We start from the raw sequence: 16,074 nt of genomic DNA, 5'->3' as shown, positions 1-16,074 counted from the left end.
CAGACAGACAGATATGGTGAGATGAGAGGGAGAGAGAGAGAAAAGACAGGGAGAGACAGACAGACCCACGCCCTAGTATTGAAACACAATTTATAAAACAGAAAGTGTCCTGTACCAGCTACATAAATTGCAACATTCGTCCTTCAGTTGTAGCCTCATAAAAACAGCCAGACAGAACCCTGCATTAACCCTGTATTAAAACAGACTAGACTGAACCCTGCAGTCACCCCTGTATTAAAACAGACTAGACCGAACCCTGTAGTCACCCCGTATTAAAACAGACTAGACCGAACCCTGCAGTCACCCCTGTATTAAAACAGACTAGACCGAACCCTGCAGTCACCCCTGTATTAAAACCGACTAGACCGAACCCTGCAGTCACCCCTGTATTAAAACAGACTAGACCGAACCCTGCAGTCACCCCCGTATTAAAACAGACTAGACCGAACCCTGCATTCACCCCTGTATTAAAACAGACTAGACCGAACCCTGCAGTCACCCCTGTATTAAAACAGACTAGACCGAACCCTGCAGTCACCCCTGTATTAAAACCGACTAGACTGAACCCTGCAGTCACCCCTGTATTAAAACAGACTAGACCGAACCCTGCAGTCACCCCTGTATTAAAACAGACTAGACCGAACCCTGCAGTCACCCCTGTATTAAAACAGACTAGACCGAACCCTGCAGTCACCCCTGTATTAAAACAGACTAGACCGAACCCTGCAGTCACCCCTGTATTAAAACAGACTAGACCGAACCCTGCAGTCACCCCTGTATTAAAACAGACCGAACCCTGCAGTCACCCCTGTATTAAAACAGACTAGACCGAACCCTGCAGTCACCCCGTATTAAAACCGACTAGACCGAACCCTGCAGTCACCCCTGTATTAAAACAGACTAGGCCGAACCCTGCAGTCACCCCTGTATTAAAACAGACTAGACTGAACCCTGCAGTCACCCCTGTATTAAAACAGACTAGACCGAACCCTGCAGTCACCCCTGTATTAAAACAGACTAGACCGAACCCATTCCCTGCAGTCACCCCTGTCTTAAAACAGACTAGACCGAACCCTGCAGTCACCCCTGTATTAAAACAGACTAGACTGAACCCTGCAGTCACCCCTGTATTAAAACAGACTAGACCGAACCCTGAAGACACCCCTGTATTAAAACAGACTAGACCGAACCCTGAAGACACCCCTGTATTAAAACAGACTAGGCCGAACCCTGTAGTCACCCTTGTATTAAAACAGACCCAGCCTGTTCCCCTGGCAATGATGTCACACTTCCCATTGTAATTAGTAAGAACCAATAGAATACTGCCTCTGGAGAAATATACTGCACCCATACACCCAGTACACCCATATATACAGTACACCCAGTACACCCATATATACAGTACACCCAGTACACCCATATATGCAGTACACCCAGTACACCCATATATACAGTACACCCAGTACACCCATATATACAGTACACCCAGTACACCCATATATACAGTACACCCAGAACACCCATATATACAGTACACCCATATATACAGTACACCCAGTACACCCATATATGCAGTACACCCAGTACACCCATATATACAGTACACCCATATATACAGTACACCCAGTACACCCATATATACAGTACACCCAGTACACCCATATATACAGTACACCCAGTACACCCATATATACAGTACACCCATATATACAGTACACCCAGTACACCCATATATGCAGTACACCCAGTACACCCATATATACAGTACACCCAGAACACCCATATATACAGTACACCCAGTACACCCATATATGCAGTACACCCAGTACACCCATATATACAGTACACCCAGTACACCCATATATGCAGTACACCCAGTACACCCATATATACAGTACACCCAGTACACCCATATATACAGTACACCCAGTACACCCATACATACAGTACACCCAGTAAACCCATATATACAGTACACCCAGTACACCCATATATACAGTACACCCAGTACACCCATACATACAGTACACCCAGTAAACCCATATATACAGTACACCCAGTACACCCATATATGCAGTACACCCAGTACACCCATACATACAGTACACCCATACATACAGTACACCCATACATACAGTACACCCAGTACACCCATATATACAGTACACCCAGTACACCCATACATACAGTACACCCATACATACAGTAAACCCGGTACACCCATATATACAGTACACCCATACATACAGTAAACCCGGTACACCCATATATACAGTACACCCATATATGCAGTACACCCATATATACAGTACACCCATACATACGGTACACCAAGTACACCCATATATACAGTACACCCAGTACACCCATATATTCAGTACACCCATACATACAGTAAACCCAGTACACCCATATATACAGTACACCCATATATACAGTACATCTATATATACAGTACACCCATATATACAATACACCCATACATACGGTACACCAAGTACACCCATATATACAGTACACCCATATATACAGTACACCCAGTACACCCATATATACAGTACACCCATATATACAGTACACCCATATATACAGTACACCCATATATACAGTACACCCAGTACACCCATATATACAGTACACCCAGTACACCCATATATACAGTACACCCATATATACAGTACACCCATATATACAGTACACCCAGTACACCCATATATACAGTACACCCAGTACACCCATACATACAGTACACCCATACATACAGTACACCCATATATACAGTACACCGATATATACAGTACACCCACACATACAGTACACCAAAGCCAATTATTTGTGTTAGCACGGTTGTTTCAGTGGTATGTAAACGCCGTAGGAATGTTGAGAGAATGTTTTCAGAATGTCGAGAGAACGTTGTCAGAATGTCGAGAGAATGTTGTCAGAATGTCGAGAGAATGTTGAGAGAATGTTTTCAGAATGTCGAGAGAATGTTTTCAGAATGTTGAGAGATTGTTGAGAGAATGTTGAGAGAATGTTGAGAGAATGTCGAGAGAACGTTTTCAGAATGTCGAGAGAATGTTGTCAGAATGTCGAGAGAATGTTGAGAGAATGTCGAGAGAATGTTGAGAGAATGTTGTCAGAATGTCGAGAGAATGTTGTCAGACTGTTGAGTGCAGGTTATTACCCTAACAGATGTCTCCTCAGCCAGTCAAGGCCGGACTTTAGACCTGATTTCACCTCCGAGTCAGAATACCTGATGAATAATGAAACTCCTGACCTAAAACTCTGCTGCACCGCACCAGCATTATGCTGAGTGATCAGGTCTAGAAGGAGAGAGAGGGAGAGATGGAGAGAGAGACGGAGAGAGAAAGATGGAGGGAGAGAGAGAGAGATGGAGGGAGAGAGAGAGAGAGAGAGATAGGGAGAGATAGAGACAGAGAAACAGAGAAAGAGAGAGAGAGAGAGAGACGGAGAGAGAAAGATGGAGGGAGAGAGAGAGAGATGGAGGGAGAGAGAGAGAGAGAGAGAGAGAGAGATAGGGAGAGATAGAGACAGAGAAACAGAGAAAGAGAGAGAGAGAGACAGAGAGAGACAGAGAAACAGAGAAAGAGAGAGAGAGAGAGACAGAGAGAGACAGAGAAACAGAGAGAGAGAGACAGAGAAACAGAGAAAGAGCGAGAGAGAGCGAGAGAGAGAGAGATGGAGAGAGATAGAGAGATGGTGATAGCATCAGAAGAGGATAAAGGAAGGTTAACAGTGTAGTCTCTGACAATCACATGTTACTGCAGACAGGAGTCCAGTTAATGTCCCGGGGGGGAGGGGGCACGCCTATAAATCAGGGGGGCTCAACGAGAATATAGATCCCTAAATAGGCATGTTGTAATTCATCCCCTCCCACTATGCTTGGGTTCTTTTACATGACCTGAAGATATTAGAATCACACCAACATGCCTTCTATAGTATTATGTAGTTGAAAACATGAAATGAGAGAGAGAGAGAGAGAGAGAGAGAGAGAGAGAGAGAGCGAGAGAGAGAGAGAGAGAGAGAGAGAGAGAGAGAGCGAGAGCGCGTGAGAGAGAGAGAGAGCGAGAGAGCGAGAGAGAGAGAGATGGAGAGAGCGAGCGAGAACATGAGGCGGAAACTGAGCTGCACTTCCTAACCTCCTGCCAAACGTAATGACCATATTAGAGACACATATTTCCCTCAAATGACAGAAAACCACAAAGTGACCTGTTTCCATGAGCGGGTCACAAACACCAATGTAAAATATAACCTGTGTTTACCTGCATTTATCCCCCACATGACCACGTCATGTTTTACTGCTAATAACATCATAATTTATACATTGTTATTCTCTAGAAACACTTTGTGCGAGTAATGTTGACTGTTAATATCTAATTGCTTTGGTCTTTGTTTTGTTTCATTCACTTTGTTGGTTTTTTGTCATTGTTGTTTTGTTTCATTCACTTTGTTGTTGTTTTTGTCATTGTTGTTTTGTTTCATTCACTTTGTTGTTGTTTTTGTCATTGTTGTTTTGTTTCATTCACTTTGTTGTTGTTTTTGTCATTGTTGTTTTGTTTCATTCACTTTGTTGTTGTTTTTGTCATTGTTGTTTTGTTTCATTCACTTTGTTGTTGTTTTTGTCGTTGTTGTTTTGTTTCATTCACTTTGTTGTTGTTTTTGTCGTTGTTGTTTTGTTTCATTCACTTTGTTGTTTTTGTCATTGTTGTTTTGTTTCATTCACTTTGTTGTTTTTGTCATTGTTGTTTTGTTTCATTCACTTCGTTGGTTTTTTGTCATTGTTGTTTTGTTTCATTCACTTTGTTGTTTTTGTCATTGTTGTTTTGTTTCATTCACTTCGTTGTTTATTGTCATTGTTGTTTTGTTTCATTCACTTTGTTGGTTTTTTGTCATTGTTGTTTTGTTTCATTCACTTTGTTGTTTTTTGTCATTGTTGTTTTGTTTCTGGTTAATTTCACAATGTAAACACATTTCCCATGCCAATAAATGACTGGAGCAGACAGCCATCACAACATCATCAAACATCCTTCAGCCATCACATCACAACATCAAACATCATTCAGCCATCACATCAGAAAAAAATGGCTCCTCTCTCTGTGTGCGCGCGCGCGCGCGTGTGTGTGTGTGTGTGTGTGTGTGTGTGTGTGTGCGCGTGTGTGTGTGTGTGTGTGTCTGTGTGTGTGTGTGTGTGCATTAAGGTGCATTTAGCTGTTTCTGAGAAGTCCATTGATTTTTACCCTCTCTCTCAGTAACAGGAAGCAGTAATAATGAGGCCTTGAATGAATCATTTCAATATTTCCTAAAAAATACCCTTTTCAGTCTGATACCACATCACCTAGTCTGATACCACACCACCTAGTCTGATACCACACCACCTAGTCTGATACCACACCACCTAGCCTGATACCACACCACCTAGTCTGATACCACACCACCTAGTCTGATACCACACCACCTAGTCTGATACCACACCACCTAGTCTGATACCACACCACCTAGCCTGATACCACACCACCTAGTCTGATACCACACCATCTAGTCTGATACCACACCACCTAGTCTGATACCACACCATCTAGTCTGATACCACACCACCTAGCCTGATACCACATCACCTAGTCTGATACCACACCACCTAGTCTGATACCACACAACCTAGTCTGATACCACACCATCTAGTCTGATACCACACCACCTAGCCTGATACCACACCACCTAGTCTGATACCACACCACCTAGTCTGATACCACACCACCTAGTCTGATACCACACCACCTAGTCTGATACCACACCATCTAGCCTGATACCACATCACCTAGTCTGATACCACATCACCTAGTCTGATACCACACCACCTAGTCTGATACCACACCACCTAGTCTGATACCACACCACCTAGTCTGATACCACACCACCTAGCCTGATACCACACCACCTAGTCTGATACCACACCATCTAGTCTGATACCACACCACCTAGTCTGATACCACACCATCTAGTCTGATACCACACCACCTAGCCTGATACCACATCAACTAGTCTGATACCACACCACCTAGTCTGATACCACACCACCTAGTCTGATACCACACCACCTAGTCTGATACCACACCACCTAGTCTGATACCACACCACCTAGTCTGATACCACACCACCTAGTCTGATAGCACACCACCTAGCCTGATACCACACCACCTAGTCTGATACCACTCCACCTAGTCTGATACCACACCACCTAGTCTGATACCACACCACCTAGTCTGATACCACACCACTTAGCCTGATACCACACCACCTAGCCTGATACCACACCACCTAGTCTGATACCACACCACCTAGTCTGATACCACACCACTTAGCCTGATACCACACCACCTAGTCTGATACCAAACCACCTAGTCTGATACCACACCACCTAGTCTGATACCACACCACCTAGTCTGATACCACACCACCTAGTCTGACACCACACCACCTAGTCTGACACCACACAACGAATGTTTCAACCTCTGTGTTGAGAAGTTCTGTTTTTTACCCTCAGTTACTGGGAGCACCAAAAAAAACTACACTAACCATGAGCCTCGCGTCTGCATCCTCCAATCACAGAGCAGATACAAGTCACGTGATCCAAATCAAATCCAATTGTATTTGTCACATGCGCCGAATACAACAGGTGTTTACAGTGAAATGCTGAATACAAGCAGTTTAAATATATATATTTTTGTTTACATACCCACCCAACAAATATGAATAAGAAATAAAAGTAACAAATAATTCAACAGCAGCAGTAAAATAACAGTAGTTATTTATCGGTACAGAGTCAATGTGCGGGGGCACCGGTTAGTCGAGGTCGTATGTGCATGAGTTATTAAAGTGACTGCGCATAGATGATAACTGAGAGTAGCAGCAGTGTAAAGGGGGGGTGCAAATAGTCAAGGAAGCAATTTGATTAGATGTTGTGGAAATTGCGGATTGCTCCTTCAACGTGTACAGTCCTTGCATGGGTGTGGTGACTGTGGGCTTCTTGGTGACGGTTAGTGTGTGTGTCTGTAGCCAGAGAAGAAAACAGCTTTGAGTAATGTTTCATTAGAAATCTCTTCCTGTTAGAGGCCATCACACCACTCCCAGTGGACACACACAGCTATTGGGACACAGAGAGAGAGAGAGAGAGAGAGAGAGAGAGAGGCAGAGAGACAGAGAGAGAGAGAGAGAGAGAGAGGGGCAGAGAGAGAGAGAGAGAGAGAGAGGCAGAGAGACAGAGAGAGAGAGAGAGAGAGAGAGAGAGGGGCAGAGAGAGAGAGAGAGAGAGAGAGGCAGAGATACAGAGAGACAGAGAGAGAGAGAGAGAGAGAGAGAGAGAGAGAGAGAGAGAGAGAGAGAATAGGTAGGTGTGTGTGTGGTATGTGATGGACGTAAGAGAAAGAGTGATGGTTAGAACCTCACGAAGAGAGAAAGAGGGAAGAGTGATGTGGACAGGGTGATGAGGAAGGAGAGGGAAGAGTGATGTGGACAGGGTGATGAGGAAGGAGAGGGAAGAGTGATGTGGACAGGGTGATGAGGAAGGAGAGGGAAGAGGGATGTGGACAGGGTGATGAGGAAGGAGAGGGAAGATGGATGTGGACAGGGTGATGAGGAAGGAGAGGGAAGAGAAAGGAGAGGGAAGAGGAATGTGGACAGGGTGATGAGGAAAGAGAGGGAAGAGGGATGTGGACAGGGTGATGAGGAAGGAGAGGGAAGAGGGATGTGGACAGGGTGATGAGGAAGGAAAGGGAAGAGGGATGTGGACAGGGTGATGAGGAAGGAGAAAAAATTGATCTTTCAGAGATCAACAGGAAGTGATGTGAAGCCAGGACACTGGACCTGTAACTAACCTCAACTAGAAACAGTGTTGTTGTTTTTTCTCTCTCTCTCTCTCTCTCCTTTGATCCCATCAGAAGCTCTAGCGGTCTGCAAATGCGAGTTGCGGTTGCTTTTTTCCTACGTGAAAAATGTTTGCTGTTTGTTGAATATTAGGAATACTTCTGGCCTCTCATCTATAAGTACCTGGGTGTCTGGTTAGACTGTAAACTCTCCTTCCAGACTCATATCAAACATCTCCAATCCAAAATCAGATCTAGAATCGGCTTTCTATTTCGCAACAAAGCCTCCTTCACTCACGCCGCCAAACTTACCCTCGTAAAACTGACCATCCTACCGATCCTCGACTTCGGCGATGTCATCTATAAAATAGCTTCCAACACAGTGCCATCTGTTTTGTTACCAAATCACCTTACACCACCCACCACTGCGACTTGTATGCTCTAGTCGGCTGGCCCTCGCTACATATTCGTCGCCAGACCCACTGGCTCCAGGTCATCTATAACTCTATGCTAGGTAAAGCTCCACCTTATCTCAGATAACTGGTCACGATAACAACACCCACCTGTAGCACACGTTCCAGCAGGTGTATCTCACTGATCATCCCTAAAGCCAACACCTCATTTGGCCGCCTTTCGTTCCAGTTCTCTGCTGCCTGTGACTGGAACGAATTGCAAAAATCTCTGAAGTTGAAGACTTTTATCTCCCTCACCAACTTCAAACATCTGCTACCTGAGCAGCTAACCGATCACTGCAGCTGTACATAGTCCCATCTGTAAATAGCCCACCCAATCTACCTACCTCATCCCAATACTGTTTTTATTCTATTTACTTTTCTGCTCTTTTGCACACCAGTATCTCTACTTGCACATCATCATCTGCTCATTTATCACTCCAGTGTTAATCTGCTAAATTGTAATTATTCACTCCTATGGTCTATTTATTGCCTTACCTCCTCATGCCTTTTGCACACACTGTTTATAGACTTTCTTTTTTCTACTGTGCCATTGACTTGTTTATTGTGTTATTGACTTGTTTATTGTTTACTCCATGTGTTGTTGTCTGTGTCCCACTGCTATGCTTTATCTTGGCCAGGTCGCAGTTGCAAATGAGAACTTGTTCTCAACTAGCCTACCTGGTTAAATAAAGGTGTTCTCAACTGGCCTACCTGGTTAAATAAAGGTGTTCTCAACTAGCCTACCTGGTTAAATAAAGGTGTTCTCAACTGGCCTACCTGGTTAAATAAAGGTGAAATAAAATGAAAAGGCTGGTTCCAGGAATAAACTAATAAATTATCTAATAAATTAGATAAAAACACTCCTGGTCCTAGTTCTGGGTTGTACTACCAGATGGAAACACTCCTGGTCCTAGTTCTGGGTTGTACTACCAGATGGAAACACTCCTGGTCCTAGTTCTGGGTTGTACTACCAGATGGAAACACTCCTGGTCCTAGTTCTGGGTTGTACTACAAGATGGAAACACTCCTGGTCCTAGTTCTGGGTTGTACTACCAGATGGAAACACTCCTGGTCCTAGTTCTGGGTTGTACTACCAGATGGAAACACTCCTGGTCCTAGTTCTGGGTTGTACTAATAGATGGAAACACTCCTGGTCCTAGTTCTGGGTTGTACTACCAGATGGAAACACTCCTGGTCAAGGTTCTGGGTTGTACTACCAGATGGAAACACTCCTGGTCCTAGTTCTGGGTTGTACTACCAGATGGAAACACTCCTGGTCCTAGTTCTGGGTTGTACTACCAGATGGAAACACTCCTGGTCCTAGTTCTGGGTTGTACTAATAGATGGAAACACTCCTGGTCCTAGTTCTGGGTTGTACTACCAGATGGAAACACTCCTGGTCCTAGTTCTGGGTTGTACTACCAGATGGAAACACTCCTGGTCCTAGTTCTGGGTTGTACTACCAGATGGAAACACTCCTGGTCCTAGTTCTGGGTTTTACTACCAGATGGAAACACTCATGGTCCTAGTTCTGGGTTGTACTACCAGATGGAAACACTCCTGGTCCTAGTTCTGGGTTGTACTACCAGATGGAAACACTCCTGGTCCTAGTTCTGGGTTGTACTACCAGATGGAAACACTCCTGGTCCTAGTTCTGGGTTGTACTACCAGATGGAAACACTCCTGGTCCTAGTTCTGGGTTGTACTACCAGATGGAAAACACTCCTGGTCCTAGTTCTGGGTTGTACTACCAGATGGAAACACTCCTGGTCCTAGTTCTGGGTTGTACTACCAGATGGAAACACTCCTGGTCCTAGTTCTGGGTTGTACTACCAGATGGAAACACTCCTGGTCCTAGTTCTGGGTTGTACTACCAGATGGAAACACTCCTGGTCCCAGTTCTGGGATGTACTACCAGATGGAAACACTCCTGGTCCTAGTTCTGGGTTATACTACCAGATGGAAACACTCCTGGTCCTAGTTCTGGGTTGTACTACCAGATGGAAACACTCCTAGTCCTAGTTCTGGGTTGTACTACCAGATGGAAACACTCCTGGTCCTAGTTCTGGGTTGTACTACCAGATGGAAACACTCCTGGTCCTAGTTCTGGGTTATACTATCAGATGGAAACACTCCTGGTCCTAGTTCTGGGTTATACTACCAAATGGAAACACTCCTGGTCCTAGTTCTGGGTTGTACTACCAGATGGAAACACTCCTGGTCCTAGTTCTGGGTTGTACTACCAGATGGAAACACTCCTGGTCCTAGTTCTGGGTTGTACTACCAGATGGAAACACTCCTGGTCCTAGTTCTGGGTTGTACTACCAGATGGAAACACTCCTGGTCCTAGTTCTGGGTTGTACTACCAGATGGAAACACTCCTGGTCCTAGTTCTGGGTTATACTACCAGATGGAAACACTCCTGGTCCTAGTTTTAGTTTTGGGTTATATATAATTCATAACAGATTACACAAACAATCCTAAATCTAATTTCTGAGATTCCATGAAGATGGCTCCTCTCGTGCGTGCGTGTGTGTGTGTGTGTGTGTGTGTGTGTGTGTGTGTGTGTGTGTGTGTGTGTGTGTGTGTGTGTGTGTGTGTGTGTGTGTGTGTGTGTGTGTGTGTGTGTGTGTGTGTGTGTGTGTGTGTGTGTGTGTGAGAGAGTGTGTGTAGCTCTGCAGTACATTACTGGAATCTAATTAGACTGAGAGACTGAGTGCACTGAGACAGGAAACACACACATACTCCACCATTTCATAAATCAGACGCCTACAGGGCGCCTGAAAGGGAGAGAAGGATGGGGAGGGGACGTTGGGTAGGAGAGGAGAGTTTGGGTAGGAGAGGAGAGGAGGGGGGAGGTTGGGTAGGAGAGGAGAGGTTGGGTAGGAGAGGAGAGGAGAGGTTGGGAGGAAAGGTTGGGTAGGAGATGGGAAGGGAAGGGAGGTTGGGTAGGAGATGGGAAGGGAAGGGAGGTTGGGAGGAGAGGAGATGAGAGGGGTTGGGTATAAGAAGAGAGTTTGGGTAGGAGAGGAGAGGAGGGGGGAGGTTGGGTAGGAGAGGAGAGGTTGGGTAGGAGAGGAGAGGAGATGGGAGGTAGGAGAGGAGAGGTTGGGAGGAGAGGAGATGGGAGGTTGGGAGGAGAGGAGAGGTTGGGTAGGAGAGGAGTTGGGAGGTTGGAGGAGAGGTTGGGAGGAAAGGAGATGAGAGGTTGGGAGGAGAGGAGAGGTTGGGTAGGAGAGGAGAGGAGAGGTGAGGTTGGGTAGGAGAGGAGAGGGGAGGTTGGGTAGGAGAGGAGAGGTTGGGTAGGAAAAAAGATGGGAGGTTGGGAGGAGAGGGGAGGTTGGGTAGGAGAGGAGAGGTTGGGTAGGAGAGGAGAGGTGAGGTGAGGTTGGATAGGAGAGGAGAGGGGAGGTTGGGAGGAGAGGGGAGGTTGGGAGGAGAGGAGAAGTGAGGTTGGGTAGGAGAGGAGAGGTTGGGTAGGAAAGGCGAGGGGAGGTTGGGAGCAGAGGAGAGGGGGTTGGGAGGGGATGTAGGGAGGAGAGGGGAGGGGAGGGGAGGCGAGGGGAGGCGAAGGGAGGTTGGGAGGGGAGGTTAGGGAGGGGAGGTTAGGGAGGAGAGGTTAGGGAGGAGAGGTTAGGGAGGGGGCATCAATTAAACTGGAGGGCAGACACACAGTCCAGTTACACACATTGTCTGTATAACTCATCTGACCATGACATCTTCTTTTGTTGACTCTCTTAAAGAGTACATTAAACACACACCTCATCAACCTTTAAAAACCCCTAATGGAGAAACACTGTAACCTGATCATGCTCATCCCACTAAAACACCCACCAAATCAACCATTAAAACCCTATTGGAGAAACCCTACATGACCTATAAGGCTGGATAGCCTAAACATTAGGCGGATATGACCTCATCGGCCTACTACAGATTCCTATCTGTCTTTGACCATCACTTCGAACTGACGGCGATATGATAATCACACCTGCGTGCAAACAGACCGCTCATAGAATATCGACACTTTACCCCGCCGGTCACCGGTTGGACATAATGGGCAGCAGTCCATGCGGTAAAACGCATTATAACGGTACGGGACGCACTGTCCTAAACTAAAGTCCCTCCTCTAGACTCTGGTTTGCGTTACGGGGGCCCGCATGCAGACAGACAGGTGCGGCGTGTCTGACGGGACTCTCCTACTGGGCCATAAACATGTATGTATTGTAACCTAACAGTGTAACCTTATTTGGAGTCTAAAAAAATATTGGAAAATGATAGTCCCGCGGATGAATCTAGTTGTTCCCAGGCCTAGAGAGGCAGCGGAGTCGGCCTAGGAAAGCCTACCTACAGTTTGTGCTGTTGATAAGCGTCATCATTACAACACATCGTTTCATTTTTATTTTTTTTTAATTGAAACGACAACATCAGTTCACCTACAGGATATAATCAATAATAATAATAATAATCGGGATTGTCTGTTGTGTTTCGCTGTGCACCTAAACGGAACTCGGTGAAATAGGTGGTGTAAATAGGACAACGCCTTTTAAACGGACTATCCCCTCTCTGGAGTCCGCATGCACGCAGCACGAGAAGAGCGACAGTGTGTGCTGTGCTGCGCGGTGTAGACTACCGGGAGGGAGGGTGAACAGGCAGCTACATTCGCTCTGTATCGTCAATACGGCTGATGTCGCCTAGTCTACTACAGTGTTTGTAGCGGTTGTAGAGAGCAGAGACCCACCTGCCGAATGCGGTTCTTGTGCGGCGGTGTCCCTCCTTCCGGGGACGTGCTACTTGACGAAGCCATTTTCCGTCGTTCTGTCTCGGTCGCGGTCCGGTGTCTCTGGCGTAGCTATGTGTTTCTCCTGGTGCTCCTTGACGTTCCGTCTCCCCCGACCACCGGGATGGAGAGGCAAGGTCTTCTTGACCGTGCGAGATGGGGCTTCGGTCGGCCTCAAAATCCACAGGTCTCGGGGGTGCCCCGGTTCGTCATGATACTGCGGCAGCGTTGTTGTTTTTTTCTTCAGTTAAAAAATCTAAGTGTCTATAAGACAAGGAAAGCGTTACTGAGGGGCGGAACGAGTGTTCCCCCTTTCAGAAGTGCGCACGAGTGTTGTCTTCCTAGCCTACTACAGCCTCTCTGTGCGTGAATCTGCGTGTTTGAGAGAGAGAGGAGAGAGAGAGAGAGACAGAGACAGAGAGAGAGAGAGGAGAGGGAGAGAGAGAGAGAGAGAGAGAGGAGAGGGAGAGAGAGAGAGAGAGAGAGAGACAGAGAGAGAGAGGAGAGGGAGAGAGAGAGAGAGAGAGAGATAGACAGAGAGAGAAAGAGAGAGACAGAGAGAGAGGAGAGGGAGAGAGAGAGAGAGAGACAGAGAGAGAAAGAGAGAGAGAGACAGAGAGAGAGAGAGGGGAGAGGGAGAGAGAGAGAGAAAGAGAGAGAGCACTCCGGACCCCCTCCTGATAGTTTGCTCCACTGTTTTGCTTCTCTTCCCTCCCTCCTTCTCTGCAGTAGCTAGTAGCTCTCAGCTGTCAGCCCTGACAGACTCAACACAGATTGAATACTGTGATTAATATTTCAGTGCCAACAGCAATTGTATTTGAATTTCATAATTTTGAATTTGTATTAGGATATTGAATTTGAATTTATATTGCAAAAAAAATTGAATTTCTGTTGCAAAAATTGAATACGTGAATTCATAAATTGAACTTGTATTTCATGATTTGAAACTGTGTTGAATGAATATTGCATTCAGTTTTAAATGTTAAATGTAATTTAATATTCAAACTAACTATTTATTCTCTAAATTTAGATTCAAAACCAGAGACAACATCCTGGTAGTTTTTCCTCCAGGAAAGGTAGAGAACAGAATCAAACACTCTGTGGTAAACAGAAGTTCTATACAAACAGAGTGGTACAGAGAGAGGAGGGGCAGGAAATCGGAGAGAGATGGAAGAGGAGAGAGGGAGTGGAGGATATACGGGAGAGGAGAGAAGAAGAGGAGAGATGGAGAAGAGAAAACGGAAGTTAGCTGTACGAACAGAGTGGTTTCTATCTGTTTCTGAAGCCAATGTGGTATGTTGAGTGTATTTTCTTCCTGTGAATGTGGCTCTAGTGTTTGAGCTGTTGGGGATATAAACTACTGTGTTATGACTGCATTCCTGAAGGCTTTGACTCTCCGAAACATGGAGAGGTAGGGGTAAAGTGACTAGACAACAGGATAGTCTCTCTTCCTTATCCCCTCTCACCTTCTCCCCTACCCTCTCCTCTTATTCTTTCATCCTTCTCTCTCCTCCCCTCTCTCCTTCTTGTCTCCTCCCCCTCTCTAAAATCCCTGGTCACTAGGAGAGCCACCTATGGATGAGCATTTTCTCACTAGGAGAGCCACCTATGGATGAGTATTTTCTCACTAGGAGAGTCACCTATGGATGAGCATTTTCTCACTAGGAGAGCCACCTATGGATGAGCATTTTCTCACTAGGAGAGCCACCTATGGATGAGTATTTTCTCACTAGGAGAGCCACCTATGGATGAGCATTTTCTCACTAGAAGAGCCACCGATGGATGAGTATTTTCTCACTAGGAGAGCCACCGATGGATGAGTATTTTCTCACTAGGAGAGCCACCGATGGATGAGTATTTTCTCACTAGGAGAGCCACCGATGGATGAGCATTTTCTTGTTTGTGGCCTTATGCAGCACGGTGAATGCGGTCTACGTGCCACCATCGGTTTGTGGTGGTAAATAGACAGCTACGTAGAATATAGATGAAAACTCTCTTGGTAAAATAGTGTGAACTACAGCTTATTATGAGGTATTCTACCTCAGGTGAACAGAACCTACAGACTTCCTTGACATTAGCGATCGCGCACCAAAAGACACACTCCTCCCCACCCAATCATACCCAACGCTGCAGTACGATCTTGCCGTAGCATAGACAAACCAGCCAGATGTATATCATCCATGTCCCTTTTCAGCCATGACTCTGAGAAACGCAGGATATGACAGTTCACCAGAACACGTTGATTGGATCGTCTGGAAACAGAGCTTGTTCACGACTCTGAGAAACACAGGATATGACAGTTCTCCAGAACACGTTGATTGGATCGGCTGGAAACAGAGCTTGTTCACGACTCTGAGAAACACAGGATATGACAGTTCTCCAGAACACGTTGATTGGATCGGCTGGAAACAGAGCTTGTTCACGACTCTGAGAAACGCAGGATATGACAGTTCACCAGAACACGTTGATTGGATCGTCTGGAAACAGAGCTTGTTCACTTTTTTTTCCCTCTCCAGTGATTGTACGTTGGCCAATAGAATGGACGGTAGAGGCGGTTTATCCACTCGCCTATGTAGTCTCGTCAGGCATCCCGCACGCCGGCCTCTATAACGCCACCTATTTCGGAGATTTGGGCCTGGTCCGGGAAGGAGCAGTTTGTCCTTCGTTGAAGTAGAAATTCTCAACCAAAACCAAGGTTAGTGGTCTGTTCTGATGTCCAGAAGCTATTTTTTTGAGGTCACAGGAAACGATGGCGGAAATATAATCTACAAAAAGAAAGTAAATATCAGTGCAGAGAAACGCTAAAATATTACAATTGGTCGGGAGCTTGTAAAATGGAGGCATTTCAGCGCTGTTCTACGATACACTACATTTGGTATGGCTGCATAACACAGTAGGTTACTTAAGGCACACAACTAATGCAGGGTGGTTGGTCGGGTAAACGTAACGCAAACATCTAGTC

The 16,074-nt window shown here is 45.8% G+C and overlaps 1 protein-coding gene across 1 annotated transcript in view; it reads right to left on the bottom strand.

The window, feature by feature from the left end:
* Positions 1–13,753, bottom strand: part of LOC139394146 (ankyrin-3-like) — a 185,325-nt gene extending 171,572 nt beyond the window's left edge. Inside the window, exon 1 of the mRNA XM_071142181.1 lies at positions 13,074–13,753. Coding sequence (XP_070998282.1) covers positions 13,074–13,139 — 66 coding nt within the window. The 5' untranslated portion in view covers positions 13,140–13,753. The remainder of the gene's footprint in view (positions 1–13,073) is intronic.
* Positions 13,754–16,074: the final 2,321 nt, after the last annotated feature.

This window comes from Oncorhynchus clarkii, unplaced genomic scaffold (genome assembly GCF_045791955.1).
Source record: "Oncorhynchus clarkii lewisi isolate Uvic-CL-2024 unplaced genomic scaffold, UVic_Ocla_1.0 unplaced_contig_1468_pilon_pilon, whole genome shotgun sequence".
Classification (NCBI taxonomy): domain Eukaryota; kingdom Metazoa; phylum Chordata; class Actinopteri; order Salmoniformes; family Salmonidae; genus Oncorhynchus; species Oncorhynchus clarkii.
Note: the sequence above shows the minus strand (reverse complement) of the source record. Positions and strands in the feature narration are given on the sequence as shown.